Source organism: Seriola aureovittata, chromosome 9, assembly GCF_021018895.1.
Source record: "Seriola aureovittata isolate HTS-2021-v1 ecotype China chromosome 9, ASM2101889v1, whole genome shotgun sequence".
Classification (NCBI taxonomy): domain Eukaryota; kingdom Metazoa; phylum Chordata; class Actinopteri; order Carangiformes; family Carangidae; genus Seriola; species Seriola aureovittata.
In genome coordinates this window covers 1916142-1940000 of record NC_079372.1, presented here as the reverse complement: position 1 = coordinate 1940000, position 23859 = coordinate 1916142, and the positions used below count along the sequence as shown (strand labels likewise).

The 23859-nt window shown below is 42.8% G+C and overlaps 1 protein-coding gene across 8 annotated transcripts in view; it reads left to right on the top strand.

Moving 5' to 3' along the window:
- The window catches only part of prdm16 (PR domain containing 16), a 184376-nt gene that overhangs the window by 80007 nt on the left and 80510 nt on the right, over positions 1-23859 (top strand). For 7 of the 8 annotated variants that reach the window (XM_056383815.1, XM_056383808.1, XM_056383806.1 and 4 more), the window contains exon 3: positions 18098-18148. In XM_056383815.1, the coding sequence (XP_056239790.1) occupies positions 18098-18148 (51 nt within the window). The remainder of the gene's footprint in view (positions 1-18097; positions 18149-23859) is intronic. The other variant, XM_056383807.1, reaches the window with a different exon arrangement.

The window sequence follows — 23859 nt, the reverse complement described above, 5'->3', positions numbered from 1 at the left end:
ATCTATGGCAATGTATTCACAGCACATGTATATGTTATATGTATATATTAATGAGGTGCGTGCACTGTACAGCTTTTACTTCTGCTGTTCCCTTAACACGGCGCAGCTGAACTTCTTAAGTATGTGTGACACTCTGACACCAAAGCAACTCCTAATGATGATGATGATGATGATGGCAGTCTTTTAGGAGCACTTTGATGGATGAGGATTGATGTGACCGATGTTGGATTGTGTGTGTCTACATGCGTTTTTGTGTATAAGAGAAGACAGGCAAACCCTCAGGCTAAATAGTCACCACTAGCACACACAAACATACATTTTTTGATGGGCAGTGTTAGACTGCAGCTACCCTCTTCCTGATCAGCAGCACAGCCCGGGGCTCTTCCGGAGTCTCTCACCCCTGCGAGAGTCCAACTCCCCCCCCCCGTCTGGCCTACTATACCAATACCACCCCTCTCTTCTTATTTTCTCTCTTCTTTCTCTGTCTCTCTCTCATTAATCAATGTCAAGCCGCTCAACAACAAGGCCGACATTCTTTCCCTGCCTACCTCCTCTGTTTCTCGTATATGTCATTGTGCCCTGACCCTCCCCCTCCACCAACTCAGCGGCCACCATCATCTTTTCACATGGCCGCAGAGCCGAAACCCAGGCCCACACTTTCAACATGAAAGGTTGTTCAGTGGCAGCGCAAGGAGGACAAAAAAAGTGAGGAGGAGACGTTTCTCTCTTTTCTGTCCTTTCTTCCTCCCTTTTTCCCTGACTTCCTCTGGTCGGGGGAAGAAAGGGATGCCATAGTCGTTTACATAATTCATGGCAGACACAGGAGAAAACGGGCCATTGAGTAGTAAAAAAAAGTTTGGATGGAGTGGTCTTGGGGGGTGGAGGGATATGTATGCCAGTCTTTGTGCCCCCGAACCCATCTTCTCTACTTCTCTCCATTCATTACCACTCCCCACACACACAGTCATTGTTCCGTGTTCGTCATTAACCTCTGGTATAAGTCAGCCGCCTCTCTTCCTATCAAGACACGTCTCCATGGGAAAGAAATAATTTCATCATGTCTCGACAAAGCAGGGGAGTAGACGTCTCAGGGTGGTTTTTTTTTTTTTTCTTTTTTTTTTTTTTTTCTGCTGATGTAGAAATTTTGATGGACACCGCAAACGCAAAAGACATTAACCTGCATGTACTGTAACTATCAGAGGAGGAGAACGAGAGCGGCAGGGCTTCGCTTAGATGAAATTAAACTTGATTAGGTGAGGTGAGGTGATGCTGACGTTACCCATAAGAACACATTCTCAGACATGTTCACATATTTTTCACACATGTAAGACACTCACACACGCACACACACAATTTTTAAAATAAGCATCTCCAGCATTTCTAGATGTCCCCAGGGAACTTACCATTAGTCATGGGCGTCTTTTTCATTGTTGTATGCTGCATTTGCTTTTTTTTTTTTTCCGTACCGTATTTCCACTATTAACCTGTAAAGCAAATCACAGACCATCCTATCACTAATACCCTGTTTAAACACTTAACTGTCCACGTTTACATTGAATAATGAGACCACTTCTCGCATGAGCTCCTCTGCATGTCGTTTGTTTACAAAGACGCAGATTGTCTCCAAATCAGCAGTCATTTGGGGGAAGCATGTGCTTAGAAATCTTGTTCTCTCTCTGCGTCCTCCTTCCCTGAGCATCTGTATGTATTTGTTGTACTAATGAATGGAACAAAAGTTTCCGGGGCCCCGTGGAAAGGGGGGAACAGTTTGTGGGGGGAGAAGAACTGTGGCGGGGGCTGAAGTGAACTGTGCAGAGTGGTCAGTCTGCATGAGGTTGACAGTGAGAGAACAGAGGACGGCGAGAGTGATGGAGACTTGATGCCACAACCTCTTCCCTCCTTTCTCTTGCCTTTTCCTCCAACCCCTCCTCAAGCCCTCTCTCTAGATGATAGATGACCCTCCCTCTCATTCATGTCAAAAGCTCTTGCCCCCCAGACCTCCAAAGTTACATGCCTATTGTCTGCACATGTGCACGTGCACGCACACACCGCGTACACACACACTGTTGCAGCCGTCTAGTCAATCTCCTCGTCAACCTAAAGACAATCAGTCTTTTTCATCTGTGCTAGTGTTTACCAAGACTCCAACCTCTCAACCTTACAAGCAGACCTGCAGACCTTGTCATAGACACACAGACACACACACTCTCCATCACTCCCACTGAGACCTTTACCTTCAGGCAGCAGGTATGGATTTGTAAAGAGTTGGAGATGAATGAATGGATAGACGGATCAGCAGAAGGGCAGGGAGAGAAGTAGAGAACGCGGAGTGTAGAACGGACACTGGGCAGTAAATTACTTTGCCAATCAATCTTCCCCCTGGGTACCCTTGATGAAAGCTGTCCAAACTTTCCCCCACTACTTTAAGTAACCCTCCTACAGTTTGTCAGCAGAGGGCTGGGAAACGGCGTGGACAAACAAGTCGCAAGATTAAATGTTGCTGGGAGGAGAGAGGAAAGGAGAGTAAAAGACAGAGAGGACCTGAGGAAGCAGGGAGAGAAACTGGGAGGTCAAGTGCGAGAGAAAATGTGTGTATGTGTGAAAGGAGTGGGGGGTGGGTGGGTTGGGATGGGGGGTGGGGGGGTGCTGCTGTGGCGATGGAAAGGGCCACTCATACTATAAAAAATAGCAAACTGTCAAGGAAGGTTTGCACAGAGGAATGCATCCTATTTCTTCTCACTTTAAGTTCAGTAGCTTCTGACACACACACACACACACACACAACCACACAATCTCAAGTACACACACAACTTTGCTCATGGGTCTACATGGGTGGTATGACAGGGTGACTCACTGTGACTTAAAACATGTGACACCTCCCAATTACAGCACAACGCAGGGCTAAGGGATATAGGGATCTGTGGCTGCCTGAGACACACAGAAACACACACACACATACTTACACACGCACATACACACACACATACACACATACACAGACCTCACTTTTTAACTCCTTTTACTTTTTTCTTTTTTAGTAACAAAATCCCACATACGTACACACACACACACACACACACACACACTCATGGGACGCTTTCTCTTTTACACTTGTTTTCTGGCAAGTTTGAGAGTGTCTCTGCCCAGAACTGTGAAGGGAGAGTGAGGGCTGTTGGGAATGTTAATTTGGTAATTTGTTGTTTTATATAAGCAGAGGAGGGATGGCGGTGATGGTGGTGGTGTAGTGAGGGCAGCAAACACAGTTTGTGTGTTTGGGTCTGTTGGGGGGGGGGGGGTTGTGGTGCAGGGAGAGGGTAATGCTGGGTGACAAGGTCCAGCTCAGTGATGCAGATGACTCCCAACCAAGTTATTTTTCTGCGAAAGAATCGGGCAAAAATACCATGACGGTCGGAGAGCAAGAAGCGCCTCATGCCCATAGAAGGTATTAAGATGTCTCTGATACATAGCTGCCCTCCTCCTCCTGTTCCCCATGTCTCTTACTCTCACTCACTCTCTCTCACTCCTAAATCTGGGATGGTGGCCAAGTGCCACCAAGGACACTAAGACTAATAAATCATCCTCGTTTCAACATCTGCCCAGTCCCAAAGGGCTGCCCACTGCCGCCACCCCACCCCCTTGTGAAGATGGGTCCTTGGCTTTATTCCTCTTTCAGCATCCCTCCATACTCCCCCACTGACACCCCCTCCCTGACTGACAAAACGTCTATTGTCCCATGCCCAAGTGAAGAAGAGACCCTCTTTTCCCCTCTTTGACAAAAGCCGTCTGAAGCCAAGATGGGGACTGCCAGCCGAGATGCCTGGGACCCGGCAGGGGTGCCCCCTCCCCCTTTCTACTTTTCTCCCGCCTTCTGGTTCATCCATCCCTTGCCCTCGCTCTCTTTTTTACTTTTAATACTCCCCTCCTGTGGGGGTCACTCACTCAGCTCGCCCCCCACCCTTTTCATAGTGGTGAACTCTCAGCCTTGCATAAAGACATCAAGTGACAGCAGCGAGAGAAAACAGCCAGATTTGGCAGAAAGAGATATTCGACATGGCTGTCAGTGGCCATTCTGCATGCCTTTTGTTCCCTTGGGTGTAGTTGAAATAGATAAATAAACAGTCATAGGCTGAAAAGCCGGGATCAGAAGCTTGTCGCATTTATTCATATTGAGCAGAGAAGAAAAAGAGGCAAAAACCTGCTGTTGCCAATTAAGAAGAGTGAGACAAAACTCAATTCACAGTGTTTAGATTTGTTTTCACGGCTGAGCCTAAAACTGAGCTATTCAGTGTCTTTCTGTGGTCTGCTCTAAAGATGGCAGTAGGTCTTTAGCATTGTGGGTGTCTCCATGTGGCAAAGAAGATCTGGGAAGTTGTCTCTGGGCTCATCAGTTAAGAAGCACTCTCTCCACGGTTACTCACAAGGCTTCATTTACTGTGAATGCACAGCACTTTTTCCCAGCACCTCCAACTCACCCCCAACAACGGGGAGTACCGCCCATAACTGTGCACGGGCCAGCCTCTGGCCACATTCACAGGACCGTCTGCTTAGAAAGAACAAAGTCACACCACTTTGACTTGTCAAGAGACTTTGACGATGATGCTTGCCAGGAAATTTAGCATTGCAAAGATGTGCTATTTTTAATTAGATTTAAAATGTCACATGAAATCTCTAAAATTGTACATTTTTTGGGAAAATTAGACCAAATAAACTGTATCATACATTTGTTAACATCCGCTCCTTTTGTGTACCGCCTAAAAGTGCGTAACATTTTCTTAGCTTAACAGAACTGATGACTGAAGGGTTAAGAAAGTATTTTTATTTTCTTATTTTTACATCAAGAAATATTGTTTTGTTTCACTTTTCAGTGTTAACTGTTGGGCCTCAAATCTTAACTTTATGCAAATGTTTTCATTTTGCCAAAACTACTGAAGCAGGGAAGAACATTTACCAACAAGGTCCTGTGATGAATTAGTCAATTAGTGTTAGTGGCATTTTTTGCTTCATATTTTACTCTGAATTATGTAGATGGAGGCAATGTAATTAATGCTTTTTTTTTTCTTTTTTTTTCGTGGTGGGGTCATTATGCATGGAAATATATTTGCCTCTAATTCACAGCTTTGAGTGTTTTCTCATTAAACGTGGCTTGGGTTTTCAGGATGCAAATACATCTCCACAAAGGGTTTCTTCATAAACATTCTTTACTACATTCCAGTACAGATTTTGACATAATATGTTTTGCTTCTTTGCAGTTTCCCTCGACATACTGATGATCAGAAGTAATTCATACCAAATATCATTGAAGGAAAATATTGAATAAAATGTGTAATCGGAATTTCAGCTCGCAGGCGAACCATAGCTCCTCGGCTCTTCTCTCCCCCTGCAAAACATTTAGATTTCCAATTAGCCTCTGAGAAGAATGGCTAATTTACCACAGCGAGCAGGCGCCTGATGTCTCAATCTCCCGGGTGTCAGCACTGTGAAAAGGAGTACTCTCATGTAGGCACGCACACTTATGGACACACACAAGACCATAAAAGAAAGCATGCTGTACTGAGCGTGAGGGGTGAGAACAGGTCAAGTCCAGCATGGGGAGTAGAAGAAAAAGTTAAGACACTTTTTTTTTTTTTAAATTCATGCAAAACAAATAAGGGAAGCACGTTTAAAAAAAAAAAAAAAAAAAGTCAGTGAAGAGGGGTCTTATTGAGGCACTAGAGCGGCAGGACAGGCAGCAGTTCAGCAGTGGCCCCAGATTGACTTGTCTGTGAGTGGATAGCCAGCCAGCTACTCCACACAACACCCACATTGTCCGCTGTGCCAACGAGCCAGAGCAACACTCCGCTCCTCAGGGGGCTGCCTGAGACGAACACATTATAGATACATGTTAGCCTTGGCTCGACCTTCTGTACACTGTGTGGAGCACTCAGCGGAAAGGAGACAGAGGAAGGAGGGAGGAGCAGAGAAATGAAACGCACATGGAAGTTATTGAAAGCTACAAAAAGGATAAGCCTATCCGACAGCTTAACAGCCTTGAAAAAAGTTTTAAAAAGTCTTATGAAGAGAGCAGTCGTATCACTCTTACATCTACTGAATTGAAAATTCTGTGAAACAAGATATACTGTATCTGTACAGGGGGTGAGAACAGAGAGATAAAGGGAGAGAGATGCTATTTTATGAGACAAGATGTTCACAAGAATCCACTGGCTTCATAAGCTAGTGGTTTTGGCTTTGGTTATCTGTCAGAATCAGCTCGCTCGATCTTCCATCTTTTTCTTTGTGCCTTATGAGGCCCCCTGAGTATCTCGATGGGGAACCTCGAAGCTGCAGCGCTATCATGCTGTGTAATGGTCACTAGCAAGCGGCCAAGCTACCTCCCTCGGCCCAGAGAGGAGGAGAAAGAAGAGACATTCCTGTCAGGCTCCCAAAACTCAAACAACATTAGTGGCACTGTCCTATTTCTCCCATGCTCGCTTTCCAAGCCCGCTGTTAAACACACACAGTTCCCCACAAAATGTTGTTGTTTCAGCTTCTATCTCTCCACTGTTATTAACCAGAGGCAGACTGACTGTCACTGTCCTCTCAGTCTATGTGTCTGCAGCCAGTCCCTCATTCACTTAAGGCCCATCAGCAGCCACAGTCTTTATCTTGCCCAGGGCAGCCCTGTGATAACACTGTTAACAACACTAATGTGTGGTGAGAGGGAGCCACTGGAGCTGCCACTGTCAGGGTGAGTAAGTCAGGTCAAGGGCTTTTAACATCTGGTGATGTTGCACCAAATCCACTCCAGCTCCACTTCGTGCTCCACCTACTGCCGGGCTATGTGCCTCTTCTTTCCTCTTTGTTCAAACTTTTGTCCATCTTTTTAGTTTTCTAACCTCCTCCCCCTGTTTCTCTGCTCTCCAACGTTAACAGTGTGGGGAAAAAAAAAAAAAAAAAAAAACCTTGACGGAGCTGGGCAGGACCGAGCGGGGCCTTCCCTCCCCACGTGCCTTAAGGAAAACACTGGTGTTATTTTAGAAATCACACTGTTAAAGATTAATGTGGGCCTGGAGGAGTGTGTCATCGTTCCTTAACGACAGGACCGAGACGCTGAATAAAGCCGGCACTGTGTTCTGTCCCACAGCCCAAGGACAGATAAGTTTCCTCTCACCAAGCTCACCCCTCCTCCTTTGTCCAATAACTCTCTCCCTAAGTCATCTATTACAACCGCAGGGGCCAAAATAGAAGAAATTTAATGAGTGAATGGCTCCAAAATCAGTTTCTTCCCTGCTCTTAGTTTTTTTGGTCTTTATTTTTTTCTTTTTTGTTATTGAAATAGACTAAGGCGTGGGCGAAGAATAGTGTACGTTCTGGCTTTGCAAATATAAAAACAACAAAAAAGGGGTCAAGAGGGTGTTCACAAACATTTTCCATGCTGATTGCTCTAGTTAGATGACTAATGGAAAGTCCCGGCTCCAAACTGTGACCATGCAACTCCCCCAATAAAGTCATCTGTCATCATCCTGTGGACTGGCCAGACAGACAGCTATAAACCAAGGTTCAGAGACCATGACAGCGCATCCTATCTGTACCTATCATACCTTTGTTATTCTAACAGCCAGGATGATCATGATAGCTCTATATTAAAAAATAAAACCAGTGTCACTGAGATCAATGAAGATAATAATAAGAGTTTTAACAGCTGATGATGCCGATGATAAAGACCTGTGAGGTTTGATGAGTCTCAAGTCTGAGGTGTGCAAGTGGGACTTAGTATCCGTTGCTGAAGGTTTCTGCTGATAACGGAAGCGCTCGATAAGCCAGGGAACATCAATCTTAGTGACAGAGATAGTCTCTGCTTCACACTAATAGGGTTGTAAAGGGCCTTCACCTTATATGACCCAGCTAATAAACTCATTTGTGATGAGCCCGAAGGTCAACTGAATAGACATTCATATTCACCTGTATATTACAGGTAGCTTTTGTCTTTGACAAAGTACAGAGAACGTACTCATCTGACATACATGTGATGGAGTGCTTAAAATTGTCTTCTTTGATATTGATTGGGTTCTTAGGTTATACGTCATAAAAGAGGTTGACCTTTGGAATGACTTGAGAATCTGTAAGATATTAAAATTCTACTTGGCAGTGTCGTGCACCACAAAGTCCACTGTAATATACCGTTTTTCCATTCCAGGATAGTCTGAAGCATCATATCATCGCATTCGTTACATCATCCCCACACAGTCTTTTGAAGTCTGAGACCATCCCTGAAATGATCAAAGTCAGTGACACTTCAACTCATCTCCAGTTTTGATGACAAAAAACATCAGACAGTGGGAGTGGGACTGCTACATTATCTGCAGTCAATTGTATCTCCTTCGAAGATTCTTCATGGCCAAATCATAAAGACGATGACTGAGGCTCCAAAGATGCAACTGTATCATTCAAGTGGTGGCTGACAAGATGTCTCACAAGCTGTTTTTAAAACCCCAGTGCTGGTTTCATCCCAGACACACAGATGATCTTTCAAGCAAGTTGAGTAAACAGGACAGTTGTGAATCATGTGATTACAATGTTCTTGGGACATTGTAGCCGTCTAATCAATTTCATTAGCTGCATAAATCATGACAGCTTGACATTTATTGTAGAGGTGATGGGTTGATCCTGTGGACTTGGAGACAGCTCTCATGGTGATTAAGGTTGCTATCTTTCGAGAGTGAGGATAAAAAGAGTGTGTGCAGAGACGGGGGGTGGCTTGAAAAAAAAAAAAAAGGAAAAATGACACAGAGCATTGGAGCCTCAAAGAGGTTGCTGTGCAGCGGCAAACTTTAGACTGAGTGAACCAGTGAGGGCGGGAGAGTGGACAGTCTCATCCATCATGTCTCAATGTTACTGTGGTGTTTCTGCTCTTTAATTTAAAGTATTTAATATTGTACTCACAGGTTTTTCCACGTGGATTGCCGAGTGTGGCCTTTTTACAAAAACTGTCAGCAAATATTGTAGCAAGGAGCAAGGTTACTACAAGTATTGTTTGAGTTTCAGTTTCTTATGGTCTGAAAGACTGCAGAAGCTTCTCTTCCATTATTTGGAATGTATTTAAATGTTCATGCATTTAACAGCTGGTGGAAGAAGACGAATTTGAAAGCAACCAGCCATCATGATTTAGGGTCCATTATATCCATTTGGCACTCCAATTTGTTTTGTTTTTTTTTCCTTTGCATAAAGCCTATGAAAAATGGGTTCCTCATTGGCCACCACAGTGAAAGAAACTGTTTGTAACTAGTATCTCCAGACAGTATCTTTTGGCAGTAGCAGCTGGCTTAACTGCCCTGCTCTTTATATGTTTCCACCGTGTAAATAATCTGATTGGCCACCAAAAGAAATCACGAGGATAAACAGCGCAGTAGTTACAGTCCATTTGTTATACACAAATGCTTTTTGTTTTTTATCTCCACATCATACTCAAAATAATACACATGCTAATAGCAGCCATTAGAACTATTAAGCCGCCATTATTATTGTTGGTATTTATATCGTGTACGTGCTTCATTCAGTAGTAATTGCGTTTGAATTAAGCCTTAAAAAAATATTTGTTTTAAGTTTTTGACTTTACTTACTGGTGGCATTGTAGAATGCTGAATCAATCATCTAAAGCAAAGATACACTCTTTATTCCTACAGTGGATCCGTTTCAGTAAAAGGAAGGACGCCTTTATGTTTAAGAGATGCAGCGTTTTAGTGCTTCTTAGTCATTTTAGTTACATGTGTGTTGTGGGTAATAAAATATAAGAAAAAGAGAGTGTGTTCAAGTGTATAGGTGCAATAAAGCAGCGAAAAACACAGACTACCTATCTTACAAAGAGTTTCTTATGAACTCTAGGATCTGTTTACTCTTTCCTCAGCACACCCCACACCATTCACCTCTGTCCTACTGATGACCTAACATCTAAGCTCCACGTCTTCCCTGTAAACACAGAGGCTATACCAGCATAAAAAGACCATTGAAGGAGTGAAGACAGGCTAAAGAACTAAGTGGATACTTAGCGTGTACAGAGGACAGAAGACCTGTGGGAGGTGTTTGATCATTTATTTGCTTTTAGTGTTACTACTGTAATTATGTAATGGTTAAAGTATGTGTACAGTTTGTCTCTGTTTGATGCATCAGATCAAACTCATATCTCTAAAGTACCCTGCTGCACACAAACAAAAACACACTCATACCCCTGAGCAGGAAATCCACGGTCAGGCCTTGTTTATTTATCTGCCAGAGAAATCTCATCAGCAAGCCACTCGGCGTGGCTTTGGCCTTCTCAAGCATCATCGTCGTGTGTAGGGTCTGACCTTGGTATAAACCCCTCGGAGCCTTGAAGAAAGCCCCTGCTTGTCCCAGGCGCCGACCCATATATACTGTACTTGCACTTAGCCTCCGAGTCACTGGAGACTGTTCGCTTCAATGTTTGGGCCTGCGCCCGAGCTCCTTGTATATGTGTGTGTGAGTTTATGTGTGTGTGATTAAAAAATGCAGAAAAGCCACAGGATGGATTTGCGAGAGGATGCCTAACCGACTAACAAACAAAGTACAGATACAAAAAAATGCACTCACAACCAAAAACTAACTTTCTCAAAATGTCTTTTCCTTGCTCCTCATTTCCTTCCGTCTTGTGCTCTAACGTCTGTCCACATCTAGTGTTCCTGTGTGAGCCAGCTTTTCCTTCCTGTGTGTGTATTTAATTTGAAGAACGCAAGACAGGAGAAATGAAAAGCTTCCAAAACCTCTCTGTTTATGTTGAAATGCAAACGTTGTAAATACTCAGCCGGACCTTGATAAACGATATGCAATTTACGCGCCAGTTATCCATCGTCACGTGACAATATCTGCATGGCTGCTGTCCAGAAAAGCCCCTGATGCGATGAGAGATCCCTCTCTCTGTGTTTCCGCATTGTTTTTTTTTTTTTTACCTACCTAACGGAATTCCTTGAATTAGGGATTCATGCTGACACTAGACAGAGGGACAGACAGTGTGGTCTAGTGTATGTTTCTAAATACACCAATTCAGTTTGCAAGGGTAAATGGAGATATGAAACATATGACATTGCTGAGCTGAAAAGCCAATATGGGATTTATGTTGTGCATAAATGTAAACCTTCATAAATGCATGGGCTCTGTAGGCATCTTGCTCAACTGAGGTATGTGAAATTAAAAGTATCCGGGCCGTGACCTTTGATTCAATCTATATGCCCTCAAGTCAAGACCCTAAATCATACTCCCATAACCCCCTGCTTGCTTAGAGGCAATATGTGTCATGGGGAGAATAGGAGATCATTAGAAATAAGGCAATATTATTTTTCTTCCTGCTGCATGTATCGATAAACTGCAACCTTTATCAAAATGAAGAGGGAGGACGTGATATATCATTATCTGAAAGGCATGCCACAGCAGCTGCTGATGCTGTGTAGGCAATCCTCTTAGGCCAAAAGGTAGCGTTATTTATTGGACCTCAGCGTTACGGCTGTCACAACATCTGCTAGCAGAAGATCTATCGGCACCCCCTTATTCACTTATGATTATTACTGATCATCTGCCCAAATGACTTATCAATAAAGCGGAGGCCAAGCAGATAATTTATCTGTATGGTTCTGTCGATATCAAGTTCAGAGTCAACGGCCTTAAAAGGATAAGGGGCCTTGGACATCAGGTGATGGATTGCCGTACAAGGCCCCCATGAAAATATGACCCTTTTAATAAATTTGCAGAATCCCACTCTCTTCCTCCGCCCTCCACCTCCCGTTGCATTCCTCTCACTCTTTTTCATGAAAGTGAGCTTCTTTCTCAAGGTTTGTTTACTGACTAAGTGCAAACCAGAGAAAGGACTTCAAACGCCTCAACTGTCAAACCTATGAACACAAATATTTGATCCGCTCACTTGAACCAAGTGCATAATGTGTGATACTGAGACCACACATGTCTATGCAAGACCTGTGAATCATACAGGACATTGAAATGATGAGACAAGTCTGTCCGGGGTCAATGTAAGCCCTGCCAGGATAATTCACTATGGCATTCTCTTCATAAATCACGTAAAGACTCTTAGGACATACGGGGTCAATGCTCGTTCTGTAAATATCAGCCGTTTGTATTTGACAAGAGGCCGTGACTTTCCAGAGTCACACAATAGTTCTGAGTGTTTGCCTTCCAAATCTAACCTTTGTGCGCTAAGCTCTATCTCACCAACAGTTCTCAGTTCCGTCACAGGCCGCACCCTGCATAGACCCATCTGTATGTAGGGTTGGGTAACAGTGTTAGCTTTAGCGCGGTGTGATAAGTGTCAAGCCAATCTGATCTCTCCTTTTTCTCTCAGACAATGGCATCTTATGCATTCCTTTGGCACTGCTTTCTTTTCTTTTTTTTTTTGCTTTTACTAATGAACTGTATAATTTTCTCACATTAAGCTTCACACCAAAGTGGAGATAGCGATAAGGAATCAAACAGTGATTATATTCGTAATAACCTTCGAGGCCAGCTAAGACTGAGAAAGAGAGAAAGTTTTCTATCAGCACTCCCCTTGATGTTTGTCTTGGCCAAAGCACCTCAAGTCTTCCGCTTATTAAAGTCATGATGAATATATTCTATCTGATGGACGCCCAGCTTCCTGGTATTTAGCAGTACAAATTTCTACCCTGCTTCCTCCTTCTCCTGCCTTCGTCTTCCCACCTCCCTACTTAAGCTCTGTGAGCAACCTCATTGTTGAGGCATGTTTTTAAGAAGTCATAGCGCTGGTCTTGTTTTGGGTCAGCTGTCAAGGCCGCTATCTCTGGGAAGTCCCGAAATAGCCCTATTTTACACCCTTTTAAAGGACAAGCCAGAGAAAGGACTTGGAACTACAACCAGGCACCAACTGACTTGATGCTAAAATGCAGACTAAATCAGACGTGTATCCTTAGTCAAACAATCTCTAACAGATTCTGGCAGGAAAGTGTAAAAGGTTCATTATCAGGGAGTTCAAATGATAACAAGAGACCTCAGAGAAAAACACTGGAGACTTGATATCCCCATTTCTTTTTCTTCCTTTTTTGGGCAGCCGTGTCCTTTCATTGATTGTGAAGTGTTCCGATCAGATTTGCCAGTATCTGGGAGTCAGAGGAGTCAGATCCATTTGTTGAGATCATGTTTGACATGATGGTTAGCTCCTATTTTAAAGGCTCCGGCAATGAGAAACAGAGCCTCCCTTTTCATTTTTCTCTTTTTTTCTTTTTCGCTCTCTGACACAAATACACTTTCTCTGCAGTGTATTATTCAACATGACCCACAGTGAAAGACTGCTTCCTCTCTCATCTATACGTCAAAAAGATCAATAACCCATCCAGCCATTGCCACCACAATGAAATCCTGTCAATGTGCCAAGAAGCTGCAAAAGTTCCCAATAAATGCATAGCAAAACTTTCAATTTGTGGCTTTCTTGGTGTGGCTCTTGCAGCCAATGGGTTGTCAGTCAGGGCCCTGTTTCAAAAAGCCCTGAGGTTTGTTTGCTGCTGGTTCTTTTTGGAAACTTGTGGCTTTGTGACATCCGCAGCCATCCATTGGGCCGTGTTGCTGTATTGCCTCATATTATCCAGAGTTGAGGAGAATTGTTTTTGGCAACAGAATGCTAACATTTTCCTACGGTGCAAACCTCCAAGTGGGGCCCTCTTCTTCTCCTCGCGCCTGAGGATGATGATGAGCAAGCTTTGCAAGGTCCTCCTCCAGTTGCTTTGGCTACTGACTCAGCCTAGTCATTGGTCAATTAAATGACTAGATTACTGTATGGGTCATTCTATCAAGGTTTGACTTGAGCTCTGCATGCTTCATGGCCCAAGTCAGAAAACCCTCTTGGGATATTCCTGCTGTTTTTTCACGTTAAATGAGTTCTGGAAATAAACTGAGCTGGATTTTGCTCCGTCATGTGTTTTAGGCTGTGACAGGTCTTGTAAAAACAATTAGGCAGTCCACACTGAGTGTCTCTCCCCATGTCGTGTTTTCTTTTGTCTGCTTGGTCATCACGGCATGTCAATACGAATGGTGCTAAAGTGGTGTTGAAAAACTCCTGACTCTGTCCAATAACAAAAGCCGCGCTATGAAACACTAATAATGGCGGGGCTTTTCCCTCCCGCCTAGTGTGAAAGCACACACTGCAGACATGGTAAGATATACATATACACACACACTCTCACATACACAAACACACACATTTGCGCGTACCCTAATGAGGGTCTGGACAGCTCTTAGTGGAAGGATTCTGCAGGTGGCTGCACTTTCATCAAGCCACAACTGGATTTGTTTATGTTTGAGGTCATATGGGCCAGAGAGAGAAGTTTGTGTGCCCAGACACACACTTACACACACTTTCTAATTACCCTCGCTTCAGTGTTTTCTCTTTTCCATAAGACATATTGACATGTCAGCATTCAGCAGGCTAGATACAGAACAAATGGACAATTTTACCCCTCTCTATGTAGTGGAAAATCTATCCCTCTCAACATAGGCCAGTCTCTATTTTGACCTGTCTCACTGACACAGAGTAAAAGTCACTTTGAGATGACGGTGACACGTGCAATAAATCATTGCACCGCCAGTCAGCGGCCAATCACATTTTCCTTCCCTAATTAATAGCTTATTTATTTGCTTGGCGGGGTCCCACTGCAAAGCTAGGCTATTCTATGTGTGTTTCTGTCTGTGTGTGTTTGTCTGGTATGTGTGCCTGTGTGTGTGTGGGTGTGTGTGTGTGTGTGTGTGTGTGCGCGCATGTGTGTGTGCCTGCATACAGTGTGCCAGTGTTGAAAGAGTGTCTCCACCTGCCTTTGTGTTATTGTCATCATTACACAAGCCCTTGCGTTTCACCACTGGAAACCCTGTCAACCACCAATCTTTGAATTGTGCTTTTAACAAAAAAAAGCTCATTGGATCACTTTTCTACAGACAAACAATCTGGATTAAAATTGCACAGAATTCAAAGCCAAGAAGCTTTACAATTAGCATTTTCCTGACAGTCAGCTCAATGGTTCTAGACCCAAAACTGAGGTTTGGACGATAGAAAGCCCACACAGTCCCGACCCCCCACCTGAAGTTGAAAGACATTAAGGAATCAGTAAAACCACTCATGTCTGCTTGCATGTTTTCTACAGTTTTAGGTTACTCTTGCACAATTTGATACACACAGATATTTACACTTGGCATGTAGCTGAACAGAGCAGAGGGAAAGTCCAGAAATTGTCTTATAGTTGTTGAACGCCTGGTAGCATTTTAGACGACGCAGCCAAGCTGTTGGTTTTGTAAACTGTTGCAGCTGGTCTTGTGCATTACAAGAAAGGGGAAGTGTATTCTCTCTCTTTCTCACTCTCTCACTCTCTCTCTCCCTCCCTCTCTCCATTTCACTATTTACTCTATCGCCATGTTTAAAGTTTGCAAGCACATTTTGACTTACAGAGCAGACACATTAACTTAATTTATCTTTCTTTCTGCTAAATAGTCGTACTGAGATCCCACCTACTTTACCAAACACAGTTGCTGCATTGAAGGGTTATATTGTATATTCCACAGAATACATAAAAAACAGAGAGATATACATTTAAAAGATTGTTTCTTTTTATGAAAAATAACCATTTTGTAATTTTTGCTTCCTTCATTCAAACAAGAACATCAGCATCTGTGGCTGCTTTTGCACCATTTCTTTCAGTTTCAGAAATTCAATACACACACATACACACTCCAAATTAAAATCTATAGTGCGACTGAACAGCAGTTTTAAAGAATTTAAAGAATCCTGTTTCTGCTTTCAATCACTTGTATCGTATATCGATCGTTCATCACGGACACAATGGTGAGATTTTGACAAAACTTTTATAAGCAGTGCAGTTCACCACTCACACAGCTGCATTTTGCACATTTTCAAAATAGGGGGGATACAGTTACAAGTCCAGACAACATGACACATTTGATCGGCCTTAAGGGATGGCTGCATCTCTTTTGGGAGATGACATGTTTACTCTTGTGTTGTTTGAAACTGATTTCCGGAAGAGGAGGCTTCTGTTAAGGGTTAGATGATGTGTAAGTAGGCTGAGAACGGTGTTGTAAGTATCTGTGGTGTAATTGCTGCCATTTGGTGAGGCTGGGAAACAGATCCCTCGACAGCTTAATGTAGGAAGCCATGGCATACGGTACATCAGTGCACATATGGCCCATCTGGTTCACTAGTTTAGTGTGAGGAGAGAGAGAGAGAGAGAGAGAGGAATTGAGGGTGAGCTTCTATGTCCAGCTTTGTTTTCAGATAAGTTTTTTTTGTTTTACTGAGGAGTAAATAGTCTTACAGACAAACTTATGGACACCTTTATCTAGAGCAGGAGTACTAAAATACCAGTCTTTAAAGTCCACAGTTCTAAAAACGGCGAAGGTATGTTCACAAAAGGGTTAGTGTTATCTGTCATAATGGGAGAAGTGGCTCCTGCAAGTAAAGGTGTGATGGCCAGGCAGAGACAGTCACATACTCATGAGCTGGTTTTCTGTGATATAAGTTTTTAACTATAATCTTTGTAAAAAGAAACGCTGATTCCATTGATTTAACAGTTGTTCTGCAGGTAGGTTGAAGTGACAACTGAGCTCTGGGGACAGAATCTTTGAAAATGGGCTTGTGTGGTGTATAATATATGGTGTTATACCTCCTCAAAATGGCCACTATTTTATTGCAGATGAAGCAAACTGCTCCCATGCTTCTAGAGGAACATGTATGTCTTAGTTCACTCATTCTTAAACATGGTTTTCACAGTCAATCTTTATTTGCATTGGCTGGTTTTGAACATTATTTTTCGTTTGTGTGTGTGTGTGCGTGTGTGTGTGCGTGCATGTGTGCATGCGAGCGAGAGAGAGAGAGAGAGATAACTTGACAGCCATGTGTCACTCCCAAGTCATCTGACACAGGTTGCACTAAAATTTTGCTTTGAGTCCGAATTAAATGTAGTTTGGCTTCAAGGACAAGAGTCTGCAGGCAAATGTGAGTGCACACATCCACAAGTTCACACACACAATTCATAATCACTTCCTGTGAATTGAAGCCTTGTATAGAAAGGTGAAAAAAAGAAGTTGCTGTATGCCAGAATTCAAAGAATAGCTCCACAGTTTCCACGTCAGATTCCACAGCAGATAAATGTCTCATTCCCAATCATGGTGGGCCACATTGGTTTAGGAAATACAAACTTTAATGTGCCAGCTCTAATATAAAGGCCAGTCTTGTCACAACACCCAAACAACACACCTACTGTTAAAGGGCAGATGGGGAGGATAGGGAACAGGAAAAGGGAGGCTCAGATATGCCGTGTGTCTGTGCTTGAGGAAGTTTTATAGGCCTAATTTCTCTTAAACTCAGTAAAGTAGCTCACAGACCTCCCCCTCCCACCCTCTTACCTAAAACTGCTCTGAAAATAGTCTGCATTTCATCTTTGATCCTCGGTTGCCATCAATGGGCTTCAGAGAGGGAGAGAAAGAGACAGACGGACGGAGAGAGACTCTGGGTTGCCATTATATGTGAAATGCCGCCTCATTGCAGCAGTGCAGCCCCATCTCTTCATCATTCCCCCACTTCCTTAATTTCCTCTGGCAGACACTGGGAGCATTCTACCACCCATCTGCCCCCAGTAAATATTGCTTGAAGGCTTAATTATACAGACACTCACAGACACACACAGAAACAGTCTCAGCGAAATTTCCTGCAATGCTGAAGCGGAGAATTAACGTCAAATCTGTGGGGCATTCATTCATCAGAGTGGGTGTGTGTGTGTGTAATGTTATGTTTGCATCTGTGTGTATTTTTGTGACCTCTCAGTCCATTATTATACCCCTCTGGTTACATTTCTACCCCAGAGGGTCTGTGTGATGAACTGTGAACACCCTATGCTCATGTCATCAAGCAGTGACGGTCACACGCCGTGGCCGCGGCCCCCGTGCAGCACAGGAATCAATATCCTCTAATGATTTATTAAACAGATTTTCTCCTCAATCAAATAAGATATTTTGGTTCTCACTGCATTCTTTTTGAATAACTGTGTGGACCATTCAGCACTTTATAAATGTGCGTCTTTTTTGTTTTTCTCAGCAGATGATGAATGACCATGAAGAAGCTTCCCCTGACAGCTGCGTCAAAAAGGTAGGACAGTTATACCTGCTTGTTCTATTTTACCAATCCTCTCTCTGTACCTCTGTCCTGTGTGTCAACTATCCCACAGGGTTTACCGACTTACCAAAGGTATTCAAGTGTTTGCAAGGGGGCAGTAATAAAGTGGAAGTTTTGTAGGAAGCACAAAAAGTAGGACTTCTACTCTGGCTGCATTTGTGTGTCTGGCCCTCGTGAAGCACACAGACTGTACGTATCTTTACACATGCACCACTGTTAGCAGATTCTTTGAGAGCACATTCACTTAAAGCTGACATAGATCTCAGTCCAGCAGTGCTAAAACCTCTGCACTCTCTGTTATAGCTATGTTAATATAATGGAAAAAAGAATTAGCATGACATTTTCTGAGCTTTCTGCAAACATGTTATTAAAGTCATAGATCTAAAGCTCTCTTTTTTACACTGGAGTCATTTCAAAGTGTATCACTAACTCATAAGCCTTGCATATCCAAGAAGACTAATAGACAATGATGTCAATCTAGGAAACCCTCTCTTCACTCAGACAAAAACACTGACACTCAACACACACTGTGACCGATACGAGCCATTGACTAGTCACTGACCACTTTATGAGGTGATAAATTTACTGAGGAGGCTGGGCAGTTTGTTTTTACGGCCAGTGTCGCCGGGTCAAGACAGGACAGCAAGAGAGTTCATGTCCATCTAATTGTCCGTGAAAGAACAATGGGTGCTGCAGAGGGGACACTCTTTCTTTCTGAGCATGACTGAGGCCGTGAAGGCGAAGCTCCAGCTCAATGGCATTCCAGCTAAAACCCAAATCAATGGCTGATAATGGAACAGCAGTAAATTATATGTTGTTACTTTTTTTTTGCTGTGTTTTTATTAATCAGTTTGAAGATTTGTAGGAACAATCCATAATACTCAAACCTACTACTACTTTCAAATACAAAACCTACTTAAGTGTTTTGTCTTAAGAAATGTGATATACAGTACTCAAGGACTTTGATTAAAAGCATTGCATTGCTAAAAGCATTCATACTGTCCTCTGAGTGGCGTGCTGTGGATGTTTCCAACTCATTTTCATGTGCTCTGGATTTAGTTATCAAAGAAATTAGAACAGAGATTTGGACTTTGTCTCCAAAGTTTCTATGTGGCTTTTGTCTTATCTTACATGACAGGATGGTCAAAACATCAGGAGCAGAACGAATGGTGGACCACTTTTCCATTCAAAATCCACCCTCCCCTTAATAAAAGCAGTGTGTGAGGGGAGAGAGCATGTTTACATCGCCTCGCGAGCAACCTTAACAAGACGTATTTCACTTAAAATCTCTTTTGGTGTAATTGACAATTATGACCAATTTGGCCCTTAGCAAAACAAAATCACGTAAATTTCCTCATTTGCATTTCAGGTCAAGGGTCTTGTTGCTATACCGTCTATAAACAGGGAGGCATGCAAATCACCGACTGCTTGGTTGATGTGAAATCCTACATTAGTCAATGAGCTTATTTTAAGAGTTGACCGCAGGTGGTTTGGGCTGTTCCCTGTTCCCCACATGTTCATACAATGTGGAAAAACCTAGATGGTTTTATAAACTAACTAACCACCTTCCACATGAGAGTGGCCCGTGCACTGCACTCTGCACACACAAACTTTTATATGCTCACAAGTATATAGACACACATACGCACATACTGTGCTGTAGATGCACAGTTGTAATCCACACACACAGGCTCACACAGATGACAGAACACAGACATAAAGTACACTTACCTACAGTACGTAAAAACATACACACACACACACACACACACACACACATACACACACACCGGCCACATCTCATTATGCAGAGTGTGAGTTGCGGTGGGCCCTCATCGGGCGGTGGCAGACCACATGCCTGTTATGAATATGAATGAAATTATGCATGAGCCATTCCTTAAGACATGACTCATTCATCCACATCGTACAGTCACACACAGACACAGGGCATGGGCGCACACACACACACGCGCACACACACACACACAAACACACAAAACGCACATATGCACGTAAACATTAACTTCTTCTCCCTCCACCGTGTCATTACCATCGCTATGCTTGATTAAGGCAGAATGTTAATTGAGTTGTAGCTTGTGAATAAACTAGTTCACTGCTGAAATGTGTGTGTATGTTCACATGAATGTGTGTGTTATTAGTTCTCATTTGTCACTACGCTTTACATTACAGTGAAACAGATCTGTTGTCGTGCTTATACACTGTACTGCATGTTATATGTATTTTACATAGAGAGAAATATCTTTATATAGTTAGTGAGTTCATGGAAACAGATGATTTTTGCCATCCCTGGATGGATGACTAAGATGACTTACTTTTGGCTTCTTTCTCTGTTTAATTTAGTTCAGGAGGCACTGACATCAGATATTTGATAAGTAATGGAACATTCTGTAACCTCATCAATATGTCAGGGCTGTAATTTACTGCCACACACAAACCTCATGTATAACTTAAGATAAGTATTTGGTTCTGAAAAGATTTATTTTGGTGTAGTTCACCACTAGACTACCAGAATTATACCAGACAGTGTGTAGCTACACTGCACATTCATGCTGAACAGCCAGAAGCTACTACTTTTAATCATTTTATTGTAATTTTCTATATTTACTAGTAAAGCAATTAACAAAAAAAACAAGTGACAAAGTGATTCAGAGAAGGCTGTAAAATCAACAAAATATAAAATCAGGTACAATGTAAAACAGAAATATTACAGTAAAAGAAAAAAAAAGACAAAGGAAAAATAAAAGACTGAAGTAAAACAATGATATTCTCTCTGATAAATGCGTATTAAAGAAAAAAATGTATTATAACCTTACAGTAATATTGTGGCTACTATAGAAATGTGCTCACCCTTGCCAAGCAGTGACACATTGAAATTCAATTCAAACCACAAAAACACAGGTTCACTCCGTGTTGCTGAGTCAGTCTGAAAGGGGCGTAAAGGCAAGTGGGGGAATCAGGGTTAAGGCGAGGGATAAAACAGAAGCAAAGATGTTATTGTAGCTTCTCTAGCCCACTTACTGAAAGCTGCCCAGAGCTTTCAGCTGTGTGTGTGTGTGTGTGTGTGTGTGTGTGTGTGTGTGTGTGTGTGTGTGTGTGTGTGTGTGGTTTAAGTCTGTAGATTCATATCCTGTCCTTGCTTAGACTTGGGTCGAGCATATTGGCTCAAACACATTCCGACATAAATACACATGCATCTTCACACCCCCACCCACACACACAAAATAAAAGGACCTGTTATCTGAATCCCTTCTCTGCTTACTTCATCCATCCTCATTTCATCCTTCTCTCTCTCTCCCTCCCTCTCTCAGCAGACAGGATGGTGTTGTTGGAGGTATAGATTGCTATCAGAGGCTATTGGTGATAGGATCAGGGATTGTTTGGTTTGGTCTGGTCCAGCCATACAAAACAGGACTATCTGTCTGTTTAGCTGTCTAGGCCCTGCTTACTTATATTCTCATTCACACACTGCACATATACTTAAGTCTTTGTGTGTTTGTGTATGTGTGTGTATGTGTGTGTGTTGTGTGTGTGTGTGTGTGTGTGTGTGTGTGTGTGTGTGTGTGTGTGTGTGTGTGTAAGTTAATAGGGTATGGGAAGACTTGTGTTTCTTTTTGGATTCCTTGGATTTAAAAGTGGTAGCCAGATAGAGAGCAGGGGGAAAGACAGCCTATGCTCTGTGTACGTATCTCGGCGTATCGGTGTGTGTGTGTATGTGTGTGTGTGTGTGTTAATCCTCATCCTCAGAAGAGGGCTGCTGTCCATCCTAACGTGTGTAAACTCTCCAGCAGATCAGATGGCAGATAATGACTTCCAGATAGACACCTTCCATTCAACCACCACAGAAAATCAATGAGCACTGATTGCTTTTTTCCCAAGACGATCATCTCCTCCCAAAGGCTACTATCTATCTCTCTCTCTCTTTCTGTCTCTCTTTCTCTCTCAATTCCTCCGTCTCTCTCCCCAATCCCCATTCATGCACCTCTCAATAAAACCGAGACTGAATCGATTCACGCTGCTTTTCACGGAGGATTTACCGTAGAAAGATACAGCGGAATATCTCTTTGAGACGATCAAGTCTCTCTTGCTCTGCCTGTGTCACTCTTCCTCTCTTATTTGTCTCAGTGAAGGTGGACATGCTGGCCTAACATACATGTATCTCTCCTAAGAACTGATGCTTTCCAGATAGGGATACATTCCTTTATTTCTGTGCTTAACAGATATGTTCTGTCATGTTCTTTGATTCAAACTCTAGCACTTGTTATTGTTTTGCGTGTGTCATGAAGCAAAGTACGCAGTAAATATGTGTTTTAGACCTGTCATTAGTTGTAAATGGGAAAAGGACAGGGGTTGATATGAACTCTGACCTATAAGTAGATTTTTCCCACTCTATGCCGAAGGACTAGGGAACCAATTTGGGGGTCAGCTGCTGTTGTGATTCTGTGTGTGTGTACGTGCACGCATGCGTGTGTGAATATCTTTCTTCTCCCGTATCAAGCTGGGGAATTGAGTCTCTAAATACGCTAGCTAAATGACCCTAAATGCATGAGGGCTATTATATGGACAGAGGGAGGCTCATGGGTCACAGAAGTGATCCAGTGCTTCGGGCCATAGTTTACCCCCCGCCAACAGCACCACACTTCCCCATCCCTCCCCCTGCTTAAATAGGCTCATGATTGATTGATAATTATGATAATTTGTTTGAAATGATTATCTGGATATTATAATCACTTGCCACCCTGGTGTGCCACGGGGGCAAGTCATTTTTCATAATGCTGAACGTTACAAATACCCCCTGGTTACAGGGGTGGTTCTGTACGTGTGTGTGTGTGTGTGTGTGTGTGTGTGTGTGTGTGTGTCTGTGTGTGTGTGTATTTATCTGTGTGTATGGGGAGCTTGGCAGTGCGCTCCCCAGGGCCATGAGTTGACTATTTAGTGATGAGCCCAAAAAGCAGGAAATGGCCTGAACACACACACACACACACACACACACACACACACACACACACACACACACACACTCATAGACACAAAGCACAGTGTAGGCTTAAAGATGAATTTTACCTAAACATCTCTGTTACATTTGAATTCCACACAGAATGGCATAGATACTGGACAGACATGCATTAGATGGATATAGTGCTGAAATGAGGAGTCAGATAATCTACTGAAATGAATTGGTGAGAGTTTTGATAATTCAGTAGTTGTTTCAGTCATGTATCCAAAAACAATACAAAACATTTGCTGGTTCCAGCTTATGAAACATAAGAATTTGCTGGATTTCTCTTAGTTGTAAATTGAGTGTCATTGGGTTTTGGAACGTCTTTCAAGCAAAACAAGAACTTTGGGTTCTTTGAAATTGTGATTGTTAGTTTTATCTTTATTCTGATACTTTATAGAGTAAAATAAATAACTAAGACTTAATCATCAATGAAAATAAATGTAGATTGGTCGATAGATAGATAGACCAATGACTTAATGATGATATGGGTGTCTTTCTTCTGCGGGGCACTGTTACATTTTAATAGGCCCTGAGTGACATGTTTTCATTTGGCTCTGTAGCTTGCACCATCCCCCTTCAAAATGTACACCACCTAGTCCTGCGCAGTGTCAAGTTCAACGGGGAAAAAAGTGATGACCAAAGTGGTTTGAAACAGGAGGCAGTC